This window comes from Lissotriton vulgaris, chromosome 9, assembly GCF_964263255.1.
Source record: "Lissotriton vulgaris chromosome 9, aLisVul1.2, whole genome shotgun sequence".
Classification (NCBI taxonomy): Eukaryota; Metazoa; Chordata; class Amphibia; order Caudata; family Salamandridae; genus Lissotriton; species Lissotriton vulgaris.
Window position 1 is genome coordinate 531,064,971 of NC_141697.1, and position 18,776 is coordinate 531,083,746.

At 45.5% G+C, this 18,776-nt stretch overlaps 1 protein-coding gene across 3 annotated transcripts in view; it reads left to right on the plus strand.

Moving 5' to 3' along the window:
* Positions 1–18,776, plus strand: part of ACTMAP (actin maturation protease) — a 294,690-nt gene that overhangs the window by 170,194 nt on the left and 105,720 nt on the right. For all 3 annotated transcript variants that reach the window (XM_086938012.1, XM_086938013.1, XM_086938014.1), the window contains one exon: positions 11,224–11,353. In XM_086938012.1, the coding sequence (XP_086794138.1) occupies positions 11,224–11,353 (130 nt within the window). The remainder of the gene's footprint in view (positions 1–11,223; positions 11,354–18,776) is intronic.

The window sequence follows — 18,776 nt, forward strand, 5'->3', positions numbered from 1 at the left end:
CCTATACTCTACAACATTCTACTCTAAGCCACTGCAATCTAAACCAGTCCACTCTAAGCTACTCTACTCTACTCTGCACCACTGCACTCTAAGATTACTCTATACCACTGCGCCCTATGCCACTTCACCCTACTCAGAAACAAGCTACTCTATGCCACAGCAGTCTACCCCACTCTATTCCACTCTGTGCCCCTCCACTGTACACTACATCACTGTACTCTACACTGATGCACTCTATGCCACTTCACTCTACACCAATGCACACAACACCACTTTACTCAAAACCAATACACTCTACACCAGTGCACTCTATGCCAATCTACTCTGCACAACTACACTGTACTCCACTGCACTCTATGCCAATACACTCTACTCCACTCTACGCCACTGCACTCTGACACTCTACTCTGCAGCACTGCACTCTCTGCCACTGAACTCTGTACTACTCTTATTCTATGGCACTGCACTCTATGCCATACACTCTACGTCACTCTAATCTACCATGCACCATTTCACTCTTTGCCTCTCTACTGTACTCTGCACCACTCTACTCTATTCAACTGCACTCTACCACACTCTACTATGCACTGCACCACTCCACATTTGCCACTGCACTCTACACCACTCTAGTCTAAGCCAATCCAGTCTGCACCAATCCACTTTACGCCACTCCTCTCTGCAACACTGCATTCTACGCTAATGCACTCTATGCCACCATTCTTTACCACTTCATTCTACTCTGCATCACTCCAACCCACTTCACTCTACTCGGATAATCTACTCTATGCCACTCTACTCCACTCTACGCCATTGCACTCTACGATGCGCCACTCTTCACCACTGTACTCTACGCTACACCACTCTACTCTAATCATTGCACTCTACGTCAATTCACTCTACAACACTTTATTCAAAACCAATGCTCCCTACGGCACTGCACCTACGCCAGCTACTTTGCACCACTGTACTTTACGCCCCTATACACTACAACATTATACTCTATGTCACTGCACCCTACAGCACTTCACGCTGCACCCTACTTCACTCTACACCTTTGCGCTCTATGTCACTGCACTCTGCACCACTCTATTCTACTCTGCACCATTGTATTCTATGTCACTCTACTGCGTACCACTATACACCAGTACACTCTACATCACTGCACTCTATGACAGTGACTTTATGCTACTGCTCTCCCCGCCACTGCCCTCTGCACCACTGCACTCTATGACAATGCATTCTACCCCACTGCACTCTGACACTCTACTCTGCATGACTGGACTCCATACCACTGAACTCTATGAGCACTACACTCTGACACTCTACTCTTCATGATTGTACTCTATGTTACTGCACTCTTCTCTTCCCAACTCAAAGCTATGGCACTCTGCTTCACTATATGCCACTGCACTCTATGCCTCTGCACTACTCTACTCTACTCCACTCTGCATCACTCCTCTCTATGCCACTGCACTACTCCACTCTACACCACTCCACTATATGTCACTTCACTCTACTCTGCAACACTGCTCTCTATGCCACTGAACTCTACGCCACTCTATTCTACACTGCCCTCCATGCCAATCCACTGTAATCTACTCTACAACACTTCACTCTTCGCTACTGTACTCTATACCACTGCACTCAACGCAAATTCACTCTACTTTGAAGCAATCTACTCTATGCCACTCTATTCTACGCTGCTTCACTCTACACCACTTTACTCAAAACCAAGTCACTCAACATTACTGCTCTCTATGCCAGTCTACTCTGCACAACTGCACTGCACGCAACTATACTCTACGCCACACCATTGCACTCTGCTACTTTGCTCTGCACCACTCTATGCCACTGAACTCTACACCAATGTACTCTACACGATTGCTTTCTACGACACTCTACTCTACAGAACTGGTGATGGATAGAATGCTTGAATTAATCTGACGATCACTCTGGGATGCATTCCAGTCCATCATTTTAAGCCCACCATCCCACGCTAGACAGAAGCATGTCTCTGTGAATAGTGCTCAGACTGCATTGCACTGGCAAGGGCCAAATTAGTGGAAACCATTCTGGTAATGCTTCTGTTCACTTCCGGAGGGGGCCTCGCTGGCACTTCGGTATGAAGAGTTCCTGTGAGGAGCAGGGTCAGTACTGTTTGGCGTAAGGCGACCACTGTCTAGAGTGGCATTGTGGGCGAAAAATGATGTACTGGAATGCCGTACTGGGCGAACTTCAGTGGCTGGGATAAAAATCAAACATTCTATCCATCACCTTGCTGTTTGTCACAGCCTCAGAATGGACATCAGAGTTGGCGCAGAGCCAACCACTATTTGGACTCTCCTTACACGGCTGACTGCTCCACCCTTCTAGCCTCCCAAAGTCCTCTGCCTGTCACATACATGTCCACAAGTCCTTATAATCCTGAATGCCTCCATGAATATGTAATATATTCATTATGTGCATCATAACAAAAGGTGTGTCAGTAAACCATGGAATCACCCGAAGGTTTACTGGCACTCTAAAGCAGATATGTAGTGTTACACATCACAGTGGTACTCATTGGATTGACCGTGGGAGAATAAAAGGCTGAGTGGAGCTGCCGGGAATCAAACCTGTTTCCATGGGACCAAACACATTAATCTGGCACCTGAACATTCAAGCAATTGCTCCAGTCGATGTGCAACTAGATATTTAAAATTGTCTTCAGACAGAGATGTCTAAAAGGACCAGTTTTTTTTCTGTTGTATAAAAATAACCATGACCATTCAGCTTCGTGACTCACCCTTTAAAAGAAATTATGACTTATTTTTAATGACCTGGCTGTATGTGGAGACACAGTCCCTGTAATATGTTTGAAAGAGAAGTGGGGAAACAGATGAAGGAAAAAAAATAGAATTGGGAAGAATGAACAAGCGAATCAGTGAAAATAAACAGAGATACATATTATCCATTAGAGCTCAGCTTAATATATTACTGGCTAACATAGCAGATCGAACTCCAGGACAAGGAAAAGCAAACTTATTATGATACAAGTAACAAATCTACCAAAACTATTAACATACACATTGAAGGCCAGGCCGAACTGAAGTACCATTATGCAAACAGATGACTCAAAGATATTTGCCATACAAGGTTAGGGGAAAGGCAAACCTTTTAACATGGGTTAACTCGTATGTACAAGAATCGACTTGAGTATTTAAACAATAGGAGATATGTTTTAAAACAAATATAATAATAATAAAGGTCTCCATGTTAACAATCTCATAAATGAAAGAAGAATGAGATGCTGATATAGAAACAAAGTATCCTTTCTTCAGCTTATAGAACAAGCATTTGCAATGCAATAGGTCTCGCATTAGGAAAGTTTGAGCTATTGGTATTGTAAATGAATTTTTTTTTATTTAGGTTTTGTTTTTGAAAATAGCAAAATTAATAGCTTTGTCATTTACAATGCCAATAGTTATTACTTTCGCAAATGTGACACCTATAGCATTTGTAATGCAATATGTGTTGTATTTACGTGACTTACGTGTATTGATATTACAAATAATAATGGCTTTTAATTTTTTTTCAATAATTAATACTTAAATAAAAGTTATTGTAATTTATAATGGCAGGGGTGGGTGAGGGGTGGGTGCGGGGGTGTGACGGGGTGAGGGGGTGTGATGGGGTGAGGGGGTGTGACGGTGAGGGGGTGTGACGGTGAGGGGGTGTGACGGTGTGTGGGGGTGTGACGGTGTGTGGGGGTGTGACGGTGTGTGGGGGTGTGACGGTGTGAGGGGGTGTGACGGGGTGCGGGGGTGTGACGGGGTGCGGGGGTGTGACGGGGTGCGGGGGTGAGACGGTGTGCGGGGGTATGACGGGTGCGGGGTGTGACGGGGTGCGGGGGTGTGAGGGTAGAGGAGGGTTAGGGTGCGGGAGGGTGAGGGTGCGGGAGGGTGAGGGTGCGGGAGGGTGAGGGTGCAGGAGGGTGAGGGGGTGTGAGGGTGAGGGGGTGAGGGGGTGTGAGGGTGAGAGGGTGAGGAGGGGTGAGGGTCAGAAGTAAATGGTGGCAGGGCAGACATCATAAGACAGAGAGATGAGACTGCGTGGTGACTGCGCTGGTGAGTTTCATAATCAGGAGGGGCAGAGTCAGCACAGTCTGCGAGGGATCAACATGTCTAGAGGCAAAACATAGCACAACTAGAATTCCCAAAGATTACAGCAGAAAAGGCTACAGTATTAACAGCACCTATAGTAGAAACCAAAATTTTGCTCCTTACCTTGGAAATCTAGTTAATGGCAGATGTGTAAGTGACAGATTCACTTTTTTTTTTCCAACCAAATTTTGTTTTTTTCAAGACAGTCGATACACGTATATACTGCTTATTGTTCACGTCATATTTTGCACTTTTTGCACGTATTATACATAATCATTACTCTCCGGCGTTCTTGGCTCAACATTCCCTTGTAACAAAACGTTCCCCCATGGAGTTGTGCTTGAGTGGATATTTGCAATCCCTGTGTGTTATTAGGTTCTCGTGGGTCAGGCTTCCGGTCTCCGTGTGTGTTACAGTGTTGGCCAGATTAGGTGTTCTCCTCATCCGCTCCCTTGTTCTAGCGAGGCTGGCTGCGGAGTGCTTGCCCCACTACCATTGTCCTGCCTGTTTTGTCCTGCCGCGAGAGTGCCGCCGCGCTGCCCGCGGCGACCCGAAAGCTCTTGGCCGGCCGGCCAATCCGCTCGCGGCCGACCGGAAGTCCCGCCTCCCGAGGTCCGCGAGCTGCCGGCGCATGGAGCGCCCTGCCGTCCGGGGTAGCCCGGGTCCCCAGGAGGGGGCCGGGGAGAAGGAGGAGTGTGGCGCCTGTTGCGGGGCTCCTCTGACCTGAGGGAGCCCCAATTTAGATGAGGAGACGCGCCGTGAGGAGCCTCGCCGGAAGAGCGCAGTCGGTGAGTGGGGCCCAGGGCTGATGTGAAGTGCGTGCGTGCTTGTGTGTATGCCTGGGGGGGGTGGGGGGGAGGGGGGGGAGTGTGTGCGCGCGTGTGTGCGTGTGTGCGCGAGGGAATGTGTGTGCGCATGCGCGACTGTGTGTGATTAAGAGAGAATGCGAGGTAGGGATAGTGTGCCTGTATGTGTGCCTGTATGTGTGCCGTATGCCTGCGTGTGCATGCGCGTGCCTGTGTGTGTGTGTGTGCGTGTGTGCGTGCATGCAGAGGGGTGGGGGCTGCCTGTGTCTGTGTGTGAGCAAGGGCCTCGCTCCCGAGGTGAAATCTGACCTCGTCAAAGCACGCATCTGGTAGCTGTCCACATTCCTAAATACGGGCCACAATAGGTCTGAAGCAGACACCTTCAATGCTCACGCATTGAGGGTAGGTCTGCTCGACCTAAAAACTGGAGTATTACTTCGAACCGGATTTGTCACTCACTTTTTGAAAAGAGGCAAAATTGTAGTTCATTGCCTAATCGCCTAGCAAGACAAAGATAAATTAGAGAGCTTCTGATACAAACCTGTAGCAATAGGTAAACAAGAGACTGTGGCATTATGACAATCACGCAGAGTGCAAATAGTAGGGTTATCGCAACATCGCCAATCGTGGGGGGTTTACACAATGACTTGCCTAATAAACTTTAGTTATGCAGGTCGCTATTTGTGCCGCCTTACAACTGTTTACCAATGCAGGGATGATGGCCTGCAACTAACATCAGACCACCATCCCTGCAATTGCATCCCCAACCGGCAAACCATATTTTAAGCACCCTTGTTCCTTGAAGTAACACGTGGCCCTTGAAAAATATTTCCCGTTTGGGAAGACATCCTTTGCTGCCCGCAGTAGTCCCTGGACCACCATCCACTCCCCCGAGGCCACCTAACAAAATCCCCAAAAGAGGAAAATCTCTGTCAAACGGAGACGGCATCCTCTTTGCTTATGATATACTACTTCATTTGAGGTGCCGGTATGCATTTCAGTGGTTTGCAACCATAATTGTATTAGAAAACCATTGATACATCACATGAAAATTCGTAGGTAGAATCGAACGCCCCTTGCTAATTGAGATTCAGAATTTGTTGCAAATCTAATTTTGCAATTCAGAAAGCTTGCTGCCCTTATTATCCAAATCACAGGGTACGCAACCACAACATTGATTTGTTACCTGAGGCCATATTTAAGCAAAACCAAATACAAAGTGGGTGGTAAATGATGTAAACTTAGCAGAGAAAGAAGGATTTTTTATTCACATTTCTTTCTCTAGATACAAAAAGGTATTTTAAGTATGACATTTAAGTTTATTGTCTGATTAATTAAAATCATTACAATTAAAACACAATTAATAAAATGATCCCGTAAACCACTGTAACTGGCAACTCAAGATTGGTCATGTGCAAATCAATCTCAGATATCTGTGCAAATGGATACTAAAGTGCTTAACTTCTGACTTGTGGGGCTCAGTTCTCTGAAAAGTAAATTTCTACCAGTATTGAGCAAATACAAATCATTCACAGCCTATACAGAAGAAACAATTGCTAAAATACTTAACGTTATTACTCTGTCAGTCAATCATATTTGACAATATGCATGAGCTATTCACTATAGGACCTGTGCAAATGGTTATTAAAGTGCTTGACATTGATTTGTCATATTTTAACTTCTTATCTGTTTCTGGTTGTCAATAGAGCTTACATAAAACAATACAATTTAGACAAACTAATAGAATAATTTCTTAAGCCGCTATACTTGTTTGATAACACTAGATTAGGCATGTGCAAATCATTCTCAAATATCTGTGCAAAAAGATGCTAAAGTACTGAATTCTGCTTGAGGAGCTCAATTCTCTTTAAAGTACATTACCACTTGAAATGGAGGAAGTATAAATAATTCCCGGCTTATAAAGGAAAAATAATTGCTAAAAAACCTAACGTTAATACTCCATCAATCATTCGTTATTTGACAGTATCCACGAGCTGTTCATTCTAGTGCTTAACATTGATTTGTCATCTTTTAACTTCTTATCTGTTTCTGATTGACAATAGGGCATAAATAAAACACACACAAAAACATTTAAAAAGAGAATGCAAAAAGTGTGTTTAAGATAAGGATGTAAAAATTCCACCTCGGTCAAAAATGTAACACAAAGGCAAATAAGGTGAAACTGTTGAGCCGGATAAGCATAAAATAAGTGCTTGTTGACATGTTCTTACTCCTGCTTTTAAAAATAAAGGTTTTAAAATAATTCTGTGAGCATATAACAAGTTTGGGCAAAAGGTATATGGTCATCTTATTTGGAAGTTCCTTAACAATAGTCAAAGTTACAAAATTGGTGTTGGTTCATATTCAGGGTATTCTCGAAGATCACTATAAACTTCTTTTATCATTGATCTATTTGAACAGGGCAATGCAGAAGGACTGCTCTGATTAACTTTCTCTTAATAAATGAACTTTCACTTAAATATCTACCAGAGCTATAACATTAAGGGAATGATAATAATACTTGAGGAGAACCCACTAGCATTTTTAGAGGGTGACAGGACGTTTATAATTAAGAATTTGCAATGAACTCTCCTAAGTGTTGTAGGAGCTGAAAGATTTTCATGAAATGCCTGAATTTTTAACATACTTGTCGAAATTGAAAGCAGTTTTGGCCCTCTCAAATATTTGTAATCCAGACTGGAAGAAATGCCTATCCATTATCTAGTCGGTAACATTATATGGATATTGAACATCCTAAAATTGACATTTATATTAGTTATAAACAGATTTACCCCAAGACCCTTGACCCTGCTCTCAGGCAGGTCGCTCCCCTCGTCGCCGCAACAGCTCCACCTGTTGTGAGTGCCCCAGCCTGCTGCTGCCGGACGCGATTTCGAGGCTCACTCACTGTACCTGGCTTTGTATTGGTTCTTGACTGTTTTGCCGCCTGTGTTTTCTTTCATCTCCTTTTTCCCTCGGGTGTTTCTCTGTGCCCTGTATTTGGTTTTTGTAGTGTTTTCTGGACTGTTTTTGCCATCTGTGTTTGCTCCTGTTCCCTTTCTCCCTCCCGTGATTTCTGTGCCCTGTTTTGCCCTCTACTCCCTCCGCCTGCCCTCACTCGTTTTTTCCCCGCTGCTGCGTCCCTGCGGCCCCGCCCTTCTGCTCGCCCACCCGCTCCTGCCTCCCAGCTGCTCCTCCCTCCCACCTCCCCTTATATGGCGGCCGCGCGCAGCCGGCGCACCACTGGCGCGCCAACGGTACGCCTAAGGCAAGCCCGTCTGCGCCCGTCCCAGCTTGGACCTCGCCCATCGCCAGAACCCCTGGCCCCTGCGAACGCCACAACACCCGACGCCGCTATAATGCCAGCACCCTCCATGCACTCAATATCAGACGATCACACTCCTGCTTCCTGGCCACCCCGAAACGCACGCAAGGACCCTTCACCTGCCGGAACTGCAGCTTCACCAGCATCCGACCTGCAAATCGACCCACTGGGAAAGAACCCAAACCATCTCAGATGCATCCTTCTTAACACCAGCTCCGCCTGAAAACACGCCGTTGAACTCTGGGACCTACGCGACTGAACCTCCCCAGACGTCGCCTTCCTGACAGAGACCTTGCTGAACCCCTCCTCGGCACCCAATATCGCCATAGCCATAGCCATCCAGGACAGCTACAAGATCACCCGCACCAACGGAGTAGGAGGAGGAATCGCCATCGTCCACAGGAATACTCTCAGAGTCTCAACCAACACAGATGACACCCTCAGCACCGCCGAACACCTGTACTTTCAGATCCACATCGATCCCAACACCACCCTCAGAGAAACCCTCATCTAAAGACCCCCCAGACCCCAACCACAGTTCGGCGACTCCATCGCCGACTTCGTCAGTACACACGCCCTCGCCTCCACTCACTACATCCTTCTCAGGGACCTGAACTTCCACCTCGAGAACAACAACAACCACAACTCCACCTCCCCGATCAACAACATCGCCAACCTCGGACTCAGACAACTCATCAAAACGCCTACCCTCTCCGCCGGTCACACGCTTGACCCCATCTTCTCCGCTAGCTCCCACATCTCCTTCACCCACACCACCGAACTCCACTGGACCAACCATCACTGCATTCACTTCACCTTCCGGAAACCTACCACGCATCACTGCACCCAACAGATCTCTCGCTGCTAATGGAGCAAACTCACCGAAGACCAGCTAACCACCACCCTCGCCCGGAGCCCACCCGCTGACCCCACCAACCCAGACACCACCACCTGCAACCTCAGAAAATGGATTGACGACTGCGTCAATACCCTCGCCCGCTCAAGAAACCCCCCAACAGACACACCAGCAAGAAAGCCAGCTGGTTCACTGAAGACCTCCAGGCCTACAAGCAAATGTGTCGAAATCTTGAGAAGAAATGGCACAGTGAACAGACACCGCCCACAAGAACGCCACCCGCAGACACCACCACCTCATCAGATCCGCCAAAAGGGCCTCCTTCAAAGAGCGCCTAGACAACAATGCCCACAATAGCAAAGAGCTCTTCAACATCCTGAAGGAACTATCCCACCCCAGCTCTAACACCAACGACATCCCACCTTCGGAAGACCTGTGCGACTCCCTAGCCACCTTCCCATCCACTCCGGATCTCCGTCAGACCCATGCCCACACCACATCTTTAACAAAGCCAGCACCACCATCGCACCCCATCTCCGGAAAGCCATCAACATCTCCTTCGAGACAGCAACCTTCCCGGAGAGCTGGAAGCACACCGAGATCAACACCTTACTCAAGAAACCCAAGGCTGACCCCAAGGACCTCAAGAACTTCTGGCCCATCTCCCTGCTCCACTTTCCAGCGAAGGTCATTGAGAAGACCATCAACAGAGAACTGACCCGCTACCTCGAGGAAAACAGCATCCTGGACCCATACCTTTCCGGGTTCCGCAGCAACCATAGCACCAAAACTTCCCTCATCCCCGCCACCGATGACATCATGGCCCTGCTGGACAACGGAGAAACCGCAGCCCTCATCCTCCTGGACCTGTCAGCCGCCTTCGACGCTGTCTGCCACCGCACCCTACGCAGACGCCTCCACGACGCTGGGATCCAAGACAAGGCTCTGGACTGGACCACCTCCTGCCTCTCCAGCAGAACCCAGAGCGTCTGCTTCCCCCTTTTCCGCTCCGAAGCCACCGAGATCATCTGCGGCGTACCCCAGGGCTCATCCCTCAGCCCAACATTGTTCAAAATCAACATGGCACCGCTCGCCCACGTCGCCCGACTGCATGACCTCATTATCATCTCCTACGCCGACAACACCCAGCTGATCCTCTCCCTCACCAGGTACCCCCTCACAGCCAAAACAAACCTCCACAAAGGAATGAAAGTCATCGCTAAGTGGATGAAGAACAGCCGACTGAAGCTAAACTCGGACAAGATGGAAGTCCTCATCCTCTGCTCCACCCCCTCGGCCTGGGATGACTCCTGGTGGCCGACCGCACTGGGAACAGCGCCAACACCCACCGACCATGCACGCAAACTGGGGTTCACCTCGACTCTACTCTCTCCATGACAAAGCAGGTTAATGCCGTCTCGTCCTCCTGCTTCAACACCCTCCGCATGCTGCGCAGGATCTACAGATGGATCCCCACAGAAACTAGAAGAACGGTCACCCAGACTGGAGTTGGAATAGTAAATTAAACTATTCACTATCCAGCACCCCAAAGCGCTATGCGTTGTAATGGTATGCGATGTAAAAACCGCGTTGTAAAAGCATGCGTGGTAAAAGCATGCGTTGTAACGTCATACATCCGTTTGAAACGCTGAGTAGAGATGCCATATAGACACTGTTCATATGATCACGTACAGCTGTAAAGAAATGGATGATAATATCGAATAGTAATACATAAATGCTTCGACAAAGTAGATGGAAAGAATCCTCCCTGTAAATAGGTGACTGGAAATATGGGATCAGATCAACTAGATCGTCCACCCGTGTGCAAAAGGAAGAAAATGCACATACGTTATGTTACAGCTCATATCAAACAACCAGCCATCAGGCATTTTATAAGTGTACCTTTTACCCTCTACCTAAACATATGCACCCATTGACAGGACCTAGCAGCCTAGCTTAGCTATGCAAGAAAAGATGTAATTAGCTGATATCTTTAACTTGGTTTTGATTGTAAATCCTTTATGTGACAGTTAATGTCTGAATGAAAAAGAAAGGGTGTAAGTCTCTGTTGTGTCTTTTTTACTGTCGTTCCAGCGTATAGCATGGCTGTTCTTGCGAAGGAAGTCTACCACTGCGGTGCGGAACTCCTTTCTGATGGCATGGCTGGCTTAAACCAAAGCAAGATTCTCTACCATCTGATTGCTGGGCATCCTGTACTTGTGCCGTATCCTTTGATTGTGGGGTCTATTTTTTTATTGTAAAAAATATATATATATATATTGCTTTGGTAAATTATACTTATTCCAAACAGGTTCTGTTCTTCAAAATCCCCTTCCAAAAGGACAGGGTAAAGAAACTGCCCTTTAAATTATGCTATGTTCAAACCCTCATTTATAGGTAGGTATAGCTCTAAAAACGAGTGCAAATATTATTTGAGCTCTATCTTAGAGTTGCATAATTATGAGTGGAGCTTACGTACTTACACTCGTTTGGTGCTTGATTTTAATACAAGCAGCTTGTCAGAGTTGAAGCCAAGCACAAAATACACAGGAAAAGCAGTAACAAAGGACACAAATACAATTTCCCTTGTTATACTACAGGTTTCCCACAAAATTATAATTTACAACGACAAGCTATGCAGTGGCCCTGGTAAATGATACTTGCACCCCGTATTTATTTACACTATTTAGACCGTCTAAATCTCAACGAGAGACTGCTTCTTCCTCTGGTCTGTCTATGATTAGGCAGTCCATCAACAAAACGTATATCATCCACTGACAGCAAAACGGTGATGGAGAAGTGCTTCGTCCAGCACATGTTCTCACCCAGCTTCTGCTAGACCTACTGTCAGAAAGCAACCCATCGTAGGTTGCAGCACAAATAGTGAATAGACCATGAGAAAATGGAAGCTAGAAAGAAGCACCAGATGGGCAAACAAACACCTTGGGAATCCTATATAACAGGCTCTTTCTCGCTGGTTCCCACAGTTCCTGACTCACAGGACTGGGCATTCTGAGGCTGTGCCGGCTTAGTGTTCGGCACTGTTCTCCCTACAATGAAGTTAACTGAGTTGCAGGCCTAATAATCAAGTAGTTGCTCTCTTGACAAAATGAGACACTAATCCTGTATAAAACAGACATTAGAGAACCTTGATGGAAAGCACTTAGCATTTGAGATGGAATCTGATGCGGGGTTCACGGTCCAGTATGGTCATTAACCCGTAACACCACTGAAGCCGTGGATTGGACCTTGATTCCTGCGAGTACCTTCTTGGCTTCAAGCAGTACATAGAGTCTGTCTACGATGGTTGCACAGGTGAACCCTGAACCTTTGTGTTCCTAACACAGTGTTAGTGAGGCCAGTGGCCATTGGTCTGCATGTCAGTTCTACTGATGCCCTTTACAGCACACATGCAGTAACCTAATGCCGTTTGGAGAATATCTCCGAGCAGCGTTTAGAGATTGTCAAAATATCGACACCCAGAATAAGTGCACGTAGACAAGGATAGATTTACTTTTCTTAACTCCACATCTACATACCTTGCACATACATATATTAAGGTACAACGTGTGAAGTTAAGTATAGTAAACCTATACTTACCTTCATGAAATATTTGCTCTCAATATTTTGTCCACGCAAGATTCTTGACTCTATTTACTGAAGAAAAACTGGGATTAAATGGGCCTTTAGCTCTACAATTCATTTAATTACCTGAGATGATAGTGACCTTCAAATGTCTCCACCCGCTGAGCAGCCCTTTTTTGACGCACCCAATGTGATATGGCTGCAGATCCATACAAACAAGCTGAAAAAAATGTTGGGTGGGCTAAGGAATTTCTTTCCTGCTTTCCTTTTTACCATCTCCATTTTGAAGTTCTAGATAATGTGGGACACTCTGTTGTTAATTCTTTCCATATATTTATAGGGCACTTATACTGGAGACTAATATTGGTAAAAGATCTAGGGCCAGATGTACGACCGTGGAAATAGCGCCTTGCAAACTGTGAGTTTTTTGCGACTCGCAATTTGTGAGGCGCTTTTTCCAATGTACAACAGTGTATTTCACACTGTTAGCGATTCCCAATGGGGTCGCAAATTGAGAGGCTCGTGAATATTAATGAGCCTCTCGCAATTTGCGAACCCATTGGAAATGGCAGGCCCTCTCAGGTATGGTGGCCTGCTGGGCTCAGCAGACTACCATGTCTGGGACTGCTTTTGAATAAATCAGCTTTTTTTAAATGCAGACAGTTTTCCTTAAAGGAAAATGGGATGCATTTACAAATAACACAATTGGAAACGTGTTCGTTTAATTTTTTAAGGGCAGGTGCCTGGTACCACTGCCTGCCCTTAAAAAATATTTTCCACTTGCATTTGCAATGGGAAAGGTGTCCTCTGGGGACCCCTTCCCTTTTGCGAGTGCATTATCACCCTCTTGAAGAGGGTGGTAATTTGTGAGTGTTTTAATTGTGGACGCAAAACATTCTTACATGGGGTTGCGCTCGCTATTAGGATTCCTAATAGCGAGTCGCAAAATCCTATCTTGCGAGTCGCAAAAAATTGCTACTCTCAAAATAGGGTTTGTGCATGCCCCATGCTGTTTTTGTTTAATCTTAGATCCCTCGAAGAGCATTAGCTATTTATTTTTGCTTAATCTTAGATTCCCCTAAGAGTATTAGGTATTTCAAGGATGTTGTGTGTTTCTGTTTTTTTTTTTGTGTGTAGCAAATTACACTTGTATAGTGCATACTCTGAACTGAGTCACCTTCAGATGTTTATAGGGCCGCGAAGAAGTATTTTGGAGTTGAGGCTGAGCTGACGGCAGTGCGTGTTTCTCACAGTGCCTTTCAGTGGGTCAAAAAGGAGTTCAAAATAAATGGTTTTCCAATTCTTCGCCTCTGCTGAGTGCACAAAGCAATAATCTTATGTGCCCATTACAATTGTGATTCTATGCAAATATGTGTGAAGGAGGTATGCAGTGGTCAGATTACTTTTTTAATTTCAAAGTATTTTATTAAAAGTTTTTATACAAACAATTGTCATCGCTTTATCATTAATGGCTAATAGCCCAAACTGGCTGTATTTGTCAGGATCAGGTAAGTGGCATACATGTTCGGCTGTCCCCTTTCCCACTGTCTTTCTAAGAGAGTGGAAGTGAAGGGGAAAGATAGCAAATAAAAGAGAGCGAGGAAGAGATAGTATACCAGAAGATTATTTCAGTCGTGGTTCTGTTCAAAGGTTATGGGGGTATGCTCAAGTTAGTACGCTCTACTCCAGCTGCGTTCATGGGGGTTTGTAGGGGTCTTGGAACTCGGCCAGTGATGTCTACATTCCTCTGGTTGCTGGCTTCCAGGGTGAGTTTGTCAGGGCTTTACTGTCTGCGCCTCTGAGGTACGTCACCCAGTTAAGCCTACCTTTGAATGTCGCCTTGGCTGTATCCTTCCATTTGGACAGTACCATTTTCACTGCCGTTGTCAGTAGGAGATCTAACAGGTCCCTGTCGTGTTGTGAATCTAATTCCGTGGTCATAAACGCCGTGGTAAGGGTAGGGAATTCTGGCCTTAGTGTGCATTCCAGTGCTTTTTTATGAACATGAATATTTTCTCAAAGATCTTTTTACTTTTGGGGCAGTAAAAGATGAGGTGTGCTAAGTCCCCCTTTTCTATGTTGCAGTTCCAGCACAGGTCGTTATCCCTGAGGCCCAGTGCTGCAAGGCGAGCCTGTGTCCAGTGAGTCTTGTGTAGTAGCCAGAATTTTATCTGAGCTAGTACTGGGGAGATTTTGTTTTTTAAGGGGGAGGCCCAGAGGAGAGTGAGTTTGCGCTCGCTAAGAGCTGTGCCAAGTTGTTTGTTTGGTGGCGCTAGGGCGTAGTAGCTTGAATATGTGCAATACTTGGTGACCTACTCTGTTGAGTTTCGTCATGTATTGTATTATTGATGGATTGTGTATATCTAACCATGCTTTGGTCAATGCTGTTCTGATCTTTAGGGAGCTGTATAGTTCGATGTCAGGTAGGTTATATTTCTCTTTTAGCGAGGAGAATGCGACGTGGCCGCCTCCCTCTTCTAACGGAGCCGTGTAGGAGATTCCTATTGACTTCCATGTCTCTATGGAAAGGGGTTTTCCCCTGTATTTATTCTTGGTGTTTGCCCATAAGGATTCCCACTTCGAGTTCTTTATACTGTGCTCCATTTTCCCATCTATTTTGAGCACGGCTATTTTTGTATTTCTGAGTATTAAGGCGAAAGTAAAAGAAAATGCAGTGATTACAAGTGAGTGGGTGTGTTCTGCGTTTGGGGGGTTTGAAGTGAAGATGTGAGGAAGTGCATTCAAGAGTGAGTGAAAAGAGTCTGCTATGGAGGAAAGAGATGAGGTTTAAGCTATGCAGATCGACAAAATGTGGAGAGAAAATGGGTGTACATATCTAACATAGAGTGAACATAACCAGAATTATTGAGACACTGAAGACCACTACCCCTTCCACAGGCCTCAATGATATTTCATTCACAGTCTCACAATTGGTCATTTTCAGTATTCATTATTTATATTTTTTACAACAAAATTATTGCTGTTTCTCGTTTATCTAGAACAGATAACAACCACTGACAAAGGCAATAGTTCTGGCTGGATTTTGGTGTATGTCAGTTTTAGAGACCCCGTTTTAGAGACCCCACCCCACTTTTTCATCCTACTTAATGGAGAGATCCTCCAGCATGGACTCAACACTGAGTCTTTGCCCCCTGAACCAAACAGATGGGTGAAGAGGCAGTAAGACAAAAAGTAGGTTACAAAATATCGCAACCTTGGTGTATTTATGCGTCATAAAAGCTTTAGAGTCTGCCAGGACACCATGCCACAATCCCTGAATACAACTAGCTTTTGGGCAACAGAAATGAGATTGAACGCATGTCCTGGTCTTTTGCTTGCTGTCAAGTGCCACCTCTCGCTCTCCGCTGCCTGCTTTCCTAACAGGTTTTGAGGTTTGTTTCAGTGGAGAACATGGATTTCTGACATGTAATAACACATATTGTTTTAAATCTTCAGGATTACATTGAATTTTGATAGGATTAAGTGTTCCTGCCATGGTCCTTGGGCGTTGCTTATTTTCATGCATGCCCTTCAGTAAAACATGCTTTTCCAAACCAGATGACTATCTGCAGCTTTGTGATTTATTGCAGGACAATCCTGACATAGAAGACTTAAAGCCTGAGGGAAATTCACAGATCCTCATTCTCTTAACAGTGCAAGGTTTTTCTCGTATATGCTTTTTCTTTCATTATTTTTAAATGATGAGTCAAGAAACGGCATTTAATGGGGAAGATCAAATTAGGCGTCAGAAATTTCGTTTAATCTGCTGAGCTGTCTTTTTTTCGAGTTTCAGGGCATACATGTTATTCCTTGCCATAAAGCAAAGTGGCTATAATTGTTTCTCCCTTTGCTTAGCCCCTCTCTTGTTAAGGAAGAGGCCACATAACCTGGAATTAGCCACAAGAGACAAAAAGCCCTATCATGATGTCTGTGATGGAATTCTACCAGCCCAAGACCATTTCTGCTTTGGGAGTTGTGTGTCGCTTTAAATGTCCTACATAGACACATGGCATGGGAATCAGTGAATACAAGGATAGGAATCAAATCAGTTCAATAAACATTCTTGATGAATCCATACCTCAGCCCATTTTATTTAGTAAAAAACCTTGGAAACAGCTCAAGCCATCTTTTCAACCAAACCCCCAAAGTAGCCCCCTGCATCACTCAACCAAAACCCTTCAACTAAGCTGACCCATAAACCATGATAATTCATCAATAACTGTCCATTGCCCATCCCAACCCATCAAACATATCGGCTTGTAAACCAAGCCAACGCACCTGTTGTCTGCGCTAAATCAACCAAGCCCCAATAGATCAACCGAATTGTTCTATCATCTAACTATGTCCAACAATCACACAGTCCATCAACCAGCATGGACTAATCTAATCTAACAGCAATCCAGTCCATGATGAACCCAGTGCTTGCAACAACTCAATCCTTCAATCAATCCAAGCAACGAACCAATACACTCAGTCACCCATTTAGTCCACAAAACACCCCAATTCTAAATAAGTATCATCCTATGTCTTTCTGGGAGCAGAAGTAGTACATGGGTTTGAGAGACCAGTGATGTGAAACTTAATGTAAAATTTTTAAAGTATTCTAGTCACACAGTGTTTACATCACAGAATTTACTAATACATGGGACAAGTAAGTGTGCACAAGGCGAACATTTATGCACCTGGACTAGCTAGCAGACAATATTATACAAAAAATGCATGCATTAAAACACTTAGATTCAAACTAGTTCAACACTGCTGAAACAACACAGAGAATTTGTGTCCCCAGAGTGTTGGCATAAACATCTCTCCTAAACGGATTCTATGTTCTACAATTGTATGTCACAAAGAAAGACAAAGAACTAAATAAAACTGACTTAAGCGGTATGCACCTTGAATACAGAGAAAAACTCTTATTCAAGGAAACAGTCAGGGGAAAAAACAAATAAAGACTGAAATTAGAAAGGAATCTAGTGGAAATTAAGAGATATTTAATGGTAAATAACAGTGGACCAAGAAATGAGTCTGCACTTCGTTATATGAACACATGCATATTATGTCGAAATGCCGCAGAAGGGTCACCACTTTGTGGTGTGCAGGAGAAAGTAACGTCAACACTGGAAATGCATTGAACAGAAAAGGAAGAAAACAGAGTCTTAGAGGCCCATTAGGATCTCGGGCGGATCGCTACCGCCCGCATGGCGGTGGCGATCCGCCCGAGATCCTTCCCTGCCCGCCACCCATTTCCCCCCGCCATATTACTATGGCGGGGGGACCGTGGCAGAAGGAAAGACTGTCTACTGCTTTTCCGCCCGGTCAATGAGTTAACCGAGCGGAAAAGGGTTTAATATGGTGGCGGTGTCTGTTAGACACTGCCAGCCATATTACCATGGGTGCAGAAATATGCCTTTAAAAAAGGCATGCGGGAATAGACTGCGGGGGCCTGTTGTGGGCCCCCAGGGACTCTGGGGGGTGGGGGGTGCACAAGGAGGGTACTTATGGTACCCCCTAGCAGTTCCATGGACAAAATGGCAGGCACTGGGCGGTGCCTGCCATGTTGTGCATAGAAGTGTACAAAATGCCTTCCTAAGATTGTGGCGGGCGGTGCTGAGTGCACCGCCCTCCACACTGTTAGGAATGCAGGATGGGCCCGCCACTGTGGCGGGCGCTTCCTAATGGCAGCCACGGGACCCCCGCCCTTACTGCAGGCGGTCCCTTTGTACAACGGGATGGCGGGCAGACAAAGTCCGCCAGCCATCATAATGTGGCCCAAAGTACTGCCTAAGCAGGCTGCTGACCCACACGGAGGTGACTGTTAGTCTTCCTAGCCTGATCCACAGGTTTAGTAAAAATTTTAAAAAGTTGAATGCTGTGATGTGCACACTGTCCTGACGTTGCTCAAATCATGGACACTCGCCTTCAGTTCCACAAGCACCAGGCACTTGTAGACCTTGCTCTTGAGAGGAAGACGCAAACACAACAGGTGATGGACCGAATGTGGATCAATGTCACACACTCACCCCAGTCCAAAGATCTGGGCCCAAATCCATCGTTTTTTTGCA